Here is a 9,141-nt window from a genome sequence, read left to right on the forward strand (position 1 = left end):
TGCCTCTGTGGTACCTGTTTTCAGCTCTTTCCCCTGCCCTGGACCCTGCTGTGTCTAACAAGCTCTCTCTTCTCCCACACCACAGCATGTGAGCAGAAGGAGAAGCCTGGAGTGGGATCCCTGCCTGCCCACCCCCGGACTCGACATTGCTGGGGCCACATCTTGCAATGAGAGGAAGAGGAAAAGATGGTTAATTCACCATTGCTAAAAATGGGAGGCAGCATCTGCCCAGCAGACCAGGAAGGGAAGCTCCAGACCTTGCTTGTGGGGCATCCATGGGAGTGCTGCAGCCAGAGTGACACAGCCCTGTGTCAGTGAGGGGCACCATGGCACAGAGGGCCTGGGCCACTATGCTCTTCCACAGCCACAGGACCCAGCTCCTGCTGGTCAACTCCCTGACGTTTGGCCTGGAGGTCTGCCTGGCTGCAGGGATCACCTACGTGCCTCCGCTGCTGCTGGAAGTGGGTGTGGAGGAGAAGTTCATGACCATGGTTTTGGGTAGGTGGTTTTTTTCTCTCTTTTTAGAGGTGCGTGTTTCCTCTTAGTGCCTGCAGGACGGGGTCAAGTAAGGACATGGAGGCTTGTCTCTGTGGGGTCTTTGCAGGGCTGCTGTTGTATCAAGGGCAGCTTTGTGTTTGGAGAAGGGGGTCTGTGACCCAGTGAAGCTTACTGAGCTCCTAAAACATCCCAAGCTTTTTTTACAGTGCACACAGACCAATGTCCTCCAGATCAGTCCCCCTAATGACACCTATTTGTCTTTTCCAGGGATAGGACCTGTCCTTGGCTTGGTTTTTGTCCCACTGATCGGATCTGCCAGTGACCACTGGCACAGCAGCTACGGCCGGAGAAGACCTTTCATCTGGATGCTGTGCCTGGGTGTCCTGCTGAGCCTGTTTGTGATCCCACACGCCAGCAGCCTGGCCAGCCTGTTTGCCCTCAACACCCGCCCGCTGGAGATCACCTTCCTCATCCTGGGCATCGGGTTGCTTGATTTCTGTGGCCAGGTCTGCTTCACTCCACTGGAGGCCCTGCTCTCAGACCTCTTCCAGGAGCCAGACAACTGCCGCCAGGCCTTCTCTGTGTATGCCTTCATGATCAGCTTGGGGGGCTGTATTGGATACCTCCTCCCAGCCATTGACTGGGGTGGCAGCTTCCTGGCCCCCTACCTGGGGGGGCAGGAGACCTGCCTCTTCAGCCTCCTCACCGTCATCTTCCTCGGCTGTGTGCTGGCCACGCTCTTTGTGACAGAGGAGGCAGCCACCCAGACAGATGTTCTGGATGGCCCAGTGCTGAAGGACACTCCCTTGAAGCCCTCACCTCCTGCCTGCTGCTTTTGCCAGCTTTCCAGGAGCTCGTGTCTCCTGCAGGCCAGGCACATGGTGCAGGCCCTGAGGAACCTGTGCGCGCTGGTGCCGCGGCTCCACAGCCTCTACTGCCGCATCCCCAAGGTCATCCGGCGCCTGTTCGTGGCCGAGCTCTGCAGCTGGATGGCACTCATGACTTTCATGCTGTTCTACACAGACTTTGTTGGGGAAGGGCTGTACCACGGTGTCCCCAGGGCCAAGCCAGGCACGGATGCCAGGCGTCACTACGATGAAGGTGAGAAGCGAACTGGCTGCCCTGAGGCTGCAGCACTTGTTCCCTAGGACAAGGGTGTTTTAGTGGGAGCTGGGGATGGGCTCAGCTCTGCTAGTAATGGCAGAGAAAAGGTTGCAGGAAACGAGACTTTCTGCAGATGGGTCAGGAAAAACGCATTCCCTGTGATCCCCAGAGCATTGCACAGTGGGCCTAATAGGGAAACGCCTCTTTCTCCTTCAAGCTACCAAGCACAGACCAAGACCTGGCAGGGCAGCCCTGGCCTGGGGCTGAATTGTTGAGTGGCAGAACAGTCTGGCAGGTTGCATGCTGAACAGGATGGATCCAGCTCTGTCTGCAAGCTGTGGCTGCCCCTGCCGGGTCCTTTTGCTGCTCTTCCCTCCTTTTTAAGTGAGGGGTGATGGTGCTCCCCGTCTCTTGGAGTGCATGGACTGGAAATCTGGGACATGCTCCATAGCATTGAGGTGGGCTTTGCTCCATCTCCCTGCCATGCAACTGGGAGAGTCCAACTCCTCCCTGTGGAGCCCCTGAGCAGCTTTTCCCAGCTCCCACCCCTCAGATCCTCCCTGGTGGTGCTCAGTGCTGCAGTCAGCAGCTGCCACGTCCACATCATGGGACACTGCTCACTGCAGCACATTACCTGTCCTGTTTTGCCTGCTGTGTTGTGCCAGAGCTTTGACTCGCTGCCCACCCTTTCTTTTCCAGTCCCTGATCTAAGTCTTTTATTCTTGGAGGCCCCTCCCTGCCTTTCTCTTCCAGCTGCATATCTTGCCCTCAGAGTTTTCCACTCACTGCCTCCCTGAGCTCTGCAGTACACTGCCTCTTTGTGCTGGGTGTCTGTTTAACTTAGAGGGAGCTTAATTATTATTTAACACTTGCACTGTATGGCTTCCAGCAGGCCAGGACTCCATTGTGCTACCTGTCATAGAAGCATGTGTTGAGTAATGATCCTTGCTCCAAAGAGTTAATGGTTTTAATTCCCTGAAATCTGATAGATCTTTGCAAAGGGTAAGGTCCGGAATGCTACCGGATACTGCAGTCATTTAGTGGATGTTTTGTACTTTACCTTGGCTTAAGCACAATTCCTTGTTCCTTTTGTTCAGTTGCTGGTTTTGGCACCAGATAATAACAGATCCTTGTTCACAAGCAGGTGGCAGATCCTGGGTCAAGAGTAGGAAGGTGCCCAGGAGCACATGTATTGCTACTGGTGGAGGGTGGGATGTATTGAGTGATGCTGCTCTGTGGCTGTCAGGACTGCCTGAGGCTGTGCCACACTCTGCATGGACCCTGTGGAGCTGGGCCCCAGAGGAGAGGGAAGGAGCCCCGAGGTGTCAGGACTGTGGGAGGCCTGGGTGCAGTCAGGACAGTGTCTGTCACCACCTCTGCCTCCCTGCAGGTGTCCGGATGGGCAGCTTGGGCCTCTTCCTGCAGTGTGTCACTTCCATCTTCTTCTCGACAATCATGGACCGGATGGTGAAGCAGTTTGGGACACGGGTGGTCTACCTGGCCAGCGTGGTGTTCTTCCCCATGGCTGCCTTTGTCATGTGCCTTTCCCACAGTGTCATCGTTGTCACCATCTCAGCTGCTCTGACTGGCTTCACCTTCTCTGCACTCCAGATCCTGCCCTACACGCTGGCATCTCTGTACCACCACGAAAAGCAGGTAGGGCTCTGCTGCAGAGAGCAGTTGCCAGACAGCTCTGGGAACAGCCTCTTCTGCCACTTGTAACTGGTACAATCAGTTCAACCCATGGAACAGGAACACATGCCTGTGTGCAAAGGTTTTCCTCATGTTATCTTTTGTCTCCAGGCTGGGTCTTCTCTGAAGGTTGCTCTGAAATGGAGGAAATAAGAAAGTTTAGCATCTCCTTCCTCAGGCATCCCCTGCTCACAACAAGCTTTATGCAATTTTTAAAAAGTGGTGAGTGGGTAAGGTGGGAGAAATCAGCTAGGGTTGGTGCATCAAAAGGGGTGTCTTCTGTTCCTGTGTGTTCTGCATATTTTTCTAGGGAAACTGGTGCAGGTTACACCTGTGTGCATTCTGCAACCAAGTCACATTTGCAGCACCGCCAATTTGAGGTGCTAAAAACCAAGAACTTTCAGCCCTTAGAGGTCCTCCTTTCCAATTTTTGTCCATAGTATGAAGATCAGTAAAATGAAAACTGAGGTTCTTCCTATTCCCCTCGCTCCGAGATAAATAAACGTTGTGAAACTTTTGACACCAACACAAAAAGCTAGTAATCCTGTGCCACAGATGTTATCCTTGTGGAGAAGTCCTAGGAGGTTCCTGAGTTGCACACTGGATTAATAAGAGTTTCTCTTGTGCTGCAAATGCAAAATTAATTTGTGGTTTGAGAGCAGCTCTTTCATCCCAATGGCAGGCGGTTCACTGCACAGTGAAATAAGTAGGAGTTTTTACCACAGGCATCCAGATGTTCACATTGAACAAATACTTCTGACCAACCCATCCCAATTTGCAGCAGGCACCCTGTCAGGGTAGGGGTAGGAGGGGGGGTTGTGCTTTGCAAGAACTTCAGCTTGGCTGGGCTCTCCCATGAACATATTATCAGCAGAATGAAAACCAAACTCCACAGGCTGGGAATAAGAAGGCCACATTCCCAACAGTTTGTCAAAGGCTTGATGGGGAAACACTCTTAGTACAATGAGGTGTGGTGTGTAGCTGGGTTTGGTCTCTGTTGCCCTGACTGGAAAGTTCCTCCTTCCTTTACCAACTCCTTTGCAGCAGGCTGCAGGGACCCCACAAGAAGCAGTCACTAAAATGCCTTTTGCAGAAAGTTTTCCATCTTCCCCATTTCTGTTCCCTTCTTCTTTCTGACTGTTGAAATCTGTCCCTGTTTCTGTTTGCCTTCCCTCGTTCCTGCTTCCTCTCCTCCCTCTCTTTATTTTTTTCCACTTTTTTTAACTTTAAACACAGCAGAAGGGGCATCCAAAGGGGCTGTTGCTTCCACCCTGGGCGGGATCGTTGGTGAAAACCTGCGAGGCCACCTCAGCTGGAGCTCCTTGCTTTGCCCAGGCTGTGTAAGTCTCTCCTTCCCCCTGCATGCCCTCTCATCTTCACATGGCCACTGAAAATTGTCTAGAACAAGAGGAAAAGATCTGCATGTTCTAACAGCTCTTGGTGGAGGTGAGGTGCATGTTGGGCATTCACACCTTGTGCAGATTAGGTTCCTCATGCCTACCACTCCCCATCAACTGTAGAGGAAGATAAAGCTGCTGCTTGAGGCACCAGTGGCTCCTGTGTTTGCATCCTGTGTGATTTTAAAGCATAGGTTCTCACTAAGCTCATTCCTCTAGATTTAAATTAATTCTCCACACTAGGTGTTCAAACACCCCTGCCAGAACTTGTATCTCTGAAGTCCAAGCCTGGATCAGTATAGAAACCAAGAAACGTGGCATGAACCCTCGGGGCAGCTGAACAGGCTTCTGGGCACGTCAGTGGCAAATAGGAAGGGCAGGAACTGTGGGGGACATGCTAGCTCAGCTCACACAATGCCCCTTCTGTGCTGGGCTGTGATTGCTTTGAAGTCTGATGGCAGTAGGAGGCACGTGGGAGGATTTTTAAGCTCCACATGAGATAAGTGAAGTCGTAGATTAATGCATTTAAGTGTAAATTCATAAGCCTGTGAAGAGTGAAGGAGTTGAAGGGTGCAGTGAGCAGAGCCCAGGTAAAGCTTTGGGAAGATGATTGCTATTTAGTGAAGTTCTCCTCTGATCTCTGTGATTGAATCTGAAACTGTTTGTGCTACTGATCTGCAGCCATGGCCTGGGGCAGCGTGAACAGAGACTGACTGCCTGGTGCTGACTTACACTGGGGCAGGGCTGGGTGTAGCTGGGTGGGTGCCAAGACTGCTGCAAGGCTTTGGGGTGGCCTGCAGCAGAGCTGGAGTGCCCACACTGCTGCCCCTGCGGTGCCCTCCTCTGGATGTGTCCTGTCCCTCCTGCAAAAGGAAGGATAGCTAAGGATAGCTCAGGCAAGCCCCTGGGTGGGCTGGTTCTCCAACAGGTGCTTTTTAAAAATTTTTTCCTTTTTATTTTCTTTGTTCAGCTTCACCATGCAGATAATGTCCTTATCTGCTCTGCCCTGTGCAGACCAGTGGCTGTTGCATAAATGGCAACCTGGTTCTCCAACAGGTGCTTTTTAAAATTTTTTTCCTTTTTATTTTCTTTGTTCAGTCTCACCATGCAGATAATGTTATCTGCTCTGCCCCGTGCAGACCAGTGGCTGTTGCATAAATGGCAAATGCCCTGGAGTTTTAAAGCTGGGGCTCTGCAGCAGTTTCACTGCCTGCACATGGCTGCCTGTTAATGGGGAATGAAGCACTGTGTGTGATGCTGCTGGGAAGAGCCATGGCCCAGAGATCTCAGCTTCAGCAGAGCAAGGCAAAAAAGGGTGAGAAGAAAAAGATTTTTCTTCCCCCCACCTTCCTTTTCTAGCCTGAGTGAGGAGGCTGAGGTCAGGCAGATGAAGCAACTCGGTTGAGGTCATGCATGTACAGTCCATTGCAGAGCTGAGAAAAGAGCTCCTTCCTGAGCTCCCAGCATTGTGCCATCTCAGCTGATGTCACTCTTAAGTACCTCAGAGATTCAGAAGAGGCCAAAGTGACCATGCATCCAGGGCTCTGAGCTGGTTGTCTGCCCTTTGGGCTCTTCAGAAGGAAGGTTTTGGGTTCCCAGCCTTTATAAATACTAGTGTTGGCACTGGAGTGGACTGTTGGGCTTTGTGATCTGTCCAAAGTGGGCTCTGCCCTTCACTTCTGTCCAGCAAGTGCACATCAGCTGATGTCAGATGGGGTGAACTGTAGTTGGTGCCCAGATTTCCCTGGCACCCAGTGAGGAGGTGACAGCGTGGGGCTCAGTGCAAAATGTCCCCAGGCTGAGCCTGGCCTAGCTTTGGGCTGCAGCAAGTGTGCTGAGCCCCAGAGCTTCCACACAACAAAGGCACCACTTGGCCAGGTTTCCCTGGTGAGTCAGGGTTGCTTTGAATCCTGTGCCAGTTGGGAGAAGCCAGGCTGGCCCCTGGAGGCCACGTCACATGGGCCAGGCTCACTGCAGGCACTCCCCACCTCCAACAGCCTGACCCCACACCTACCAAGCACAGAAGGGCTTTGCTGTCCTGCACAAAACATGGGCCCCCACCTGCCCCCCGCCAGCTCCCCCTGCCAGCTCACTCCTCACATGCCCTTCTTTCCCCCCCAGGTGTTTTTGCATAAATATAAGAGCAAAGAGGAGGAAGATGCGGCTCGATCGGACAAGAAATCAGCCTTCTCCAAAGGCCTCCTTTCCAGCCAGAAGCTGCCTTACCAGAATGGACATGCTGGGAGCCTCTTCTCTTCTTCCTCCTCTTCCTCCTCTCCTGCAGCTTCCAGCTCAGCTCTGTGTGTCAGCTCCTCCTGCGACGTCTCACTCATGATGATGGTGGGAGAACCGGACTCGGTGCCTCCCGGCCGAGGGATCTGCCTGGACCTGGCTATTTTGGACAGTGCTTTCCTCCTCTCTCAGGTTGTCCCCTCCCTCTTCATGGGGTCCATCGTCCAGTTTACGCAGTCGGTGACTGCCTACATGGTGTCAGCTGCTGGCTTTGGCCTGGTGGCCATTTACTTTGCAACCAAAGTTGTCTTTGATAAGAGTGACATGGCGAAGTATTCCGTGTGACGTGGGAGGCACGAGGGCAGCACACGGGTGCCTGCACGTGGTGAAATGAGACGTGTGTGTGTGTTCACACAGCCACTTGTGGGGAGCCTCGTGTGGCACCTGCTCTCCCCACACTGTTGCTGTAGCCCTGGGGGGTAGTTCTGGGGCTGGTGGCAGGAGAGGTGCAGCAGGGCTAATCTCAGGTGTAAATATGAGGCATCGGGCCATTGTGCTTCGGGCCATCAGTGCTTTCCAAAGCTGCCTTTGTCTAAAGAAAGCACTGCACAGCCAGCACCAAAGGGAGTTAGACAGGGCAGAGAAAGGACTTTTCCTTTAATAACGGGTCATGTTTCTGTGTAATTCTACCTAAACTGAGGAGAGGCAGTGGTTTGGGGAAGGGAGGAAGAAATAATATGCTCTCCTGTTCTCCAGTTGGAGTTTCATCTTCTTCCCCTGCTGCTTTTACTCAACTGCTAGAGCAATACTGCTGCAAATGGGACACTGGGAGATTCCCTTGGAAAAAAAAAGAGATGAGGAGCTAAGGTTTGGCCATGGGGCAAAAGGGGGTGCCTGTGTGTGCACACATTTCTGTTCTTCCCCACCTCTGTTCTCACCTGGAGAAACCACTTAGGAGAAAAGTTACAATGTCTTGTTTTGCAAAAACGAGTGATGTTTCGTTAGGACCAATTCCAAAAGGTGACTTACCTTTTACCTATGCACCAAGTTGCATCAGGTGGAAAGGACTTCTTAACTTTCTTTAATTTATTTAATGATTGTTTTTAGCTTTCTTCACACAGTTCTCAGTGAGTCTGACCTCTCAGCCCTCAGCTCTCTGAGCTGCTGCCTGTTCTCTCCCCTAACACATCTAGATATTTTGCCTTTTCCACAGCTGGCCCCTAAAAGGTGATGTACACCAAAGAGGAGTCAAGGTCCTGGCCCTCAGTCAGCACTCAGACTGTGGAATGACCCAAACTCTGCCTCTAAATTGAGGAGGAGGCATGAACTGGGTGCTGGGAGGCCAGGCTGGGAGTGTGCAGAAGAGGCTCACCAGTCCTTAGCTGGTCTAAACAAAGTGTTTGTGAGTAATTTTCTGTGGAGGTGTGTGGGCAGTGAGATGCACTGCTGAGGTTCTGCTGAAGGGCAGAATGTTGCTATTTTTGCAAGGTCTTGTCAGACTATTCCTTGGCATGGAAACAAGGTTACTCCCCTGCTGTCTGCAGACGGGTCCTGAGAGAATTTCTCCTAAGCTTTTTTAACATTTATTTCCCGTAAAGAGTGACTGTTGTTGTTTTATTTCTTCTCCAATTATATGCCTACCAGCCTCCCTTTCCCACAACAAGCTTTGTGTGCTGAAGTGCAGCTGTTTTGGGGATGGAGTTGGCAGCTGCTTAACCACCTCCATAAACAGCTTTTTGTCTGTACTTCCTACCCTGCTCTATGTCCACTTCAGGCTTCAGGAGGAAGTGTTTGAGGCAAAATGTTCTTGCCAAAGTTGGGGTGTTGGATAAACACTCCTAGTGATCAGTTATCTCTGACCTAAGATTTTTCAAGCACGTTCCTACTTGAGTGCTAAAGAATCCTTTATTTTTCCTAGTGTAAAATATGGGGAACCTTCACCCAGGGGGGATGCTATCATGCTAAGTGCTTTTGATAATTGAGCCATTTGTTTAAGTGCCTAGAGAGGGCATCCACACCAAACTTCAGGAGTATGGGTTGGATGAGAAAGTCCTGGAATGCCTCATTATAGACATCCTTGAGTGATGCTTGAGAAAGCAGTAAGCTTGAGGGGGAGGCAGCCTTGTTTTATAATGTCCTTTGGTTTGGAATGTGAAAGAAAAAGATGCTGCAGTTCTTGATTCATAACTTGTATGTGTCCCTCAAGAGGAAAAGGCTA

At 51.5% G+C, this 9,141-nt stretch overlaps 1 protein-coding gene across 1 annotated transcript; it reads left to right on the plus strand.

Annotated features, from left to right (window-relative positions):
- Positions 1 to 326: 326 nt before the first annotated feature.
- On the plus strand, positions 327 to 7,268 carry SLC45A3 (solute carrier family 45, member 3). Its single transcript, XM_009997500.1, has 4 exons — positions 327 to 498; positions 766 to 1,599; positions 2,993 to 3,258; positions 6,813 to 7,268. Exons 1-4 carry the CDS (start codon positions 327 to 329, stop codon positions 7,266 to 7,268), a joined length of 1,728 nt encoding a protein of 575 aa, XP_009995802.1.
- The last annotated feature ends 1,873 nt before the right edge of the window (positions 7,269 to 9,141 follow it).

Source organism: Chaetura pelagica, unplaced genomic scaffold, assembly GCF_000747805.2.
Source record: "Chaetura pelagica isolate M959 unplaced genomic scaffold, ChaPel_1.0 scaffold215, whole genome shotgun sequence".
Classification (NCBI taxonomy): Eukaryota; Metazoa; Chordata; class Aves; order Apodiformes; family Apodidae; genus Chaetura; species Chaetura pelagica.

Coding starts and splice junctions, on each gene's coding strand:
- SLC45A3 (XM_009997500.1), top strand. CDS start 327: ATGGCACAGAGGGCCTGGGCCACTATGCTCTTCCACAGCCACAGGACC. Junction 1,600..2,992: donor CAGGCGTCACTACGATGAAG/GTGAGAAGCGAA, acceptor GCCTCCCTGCAG/GTGTCCGGATGGGCAGCTTG. Junction 3,259..6,812: donor TGTACCACCACGAAAAGCAG/GTAGGGCTCTGC, acceptor TTTCCCCCCCAG/GTGTTTTTGCATAAATATAA.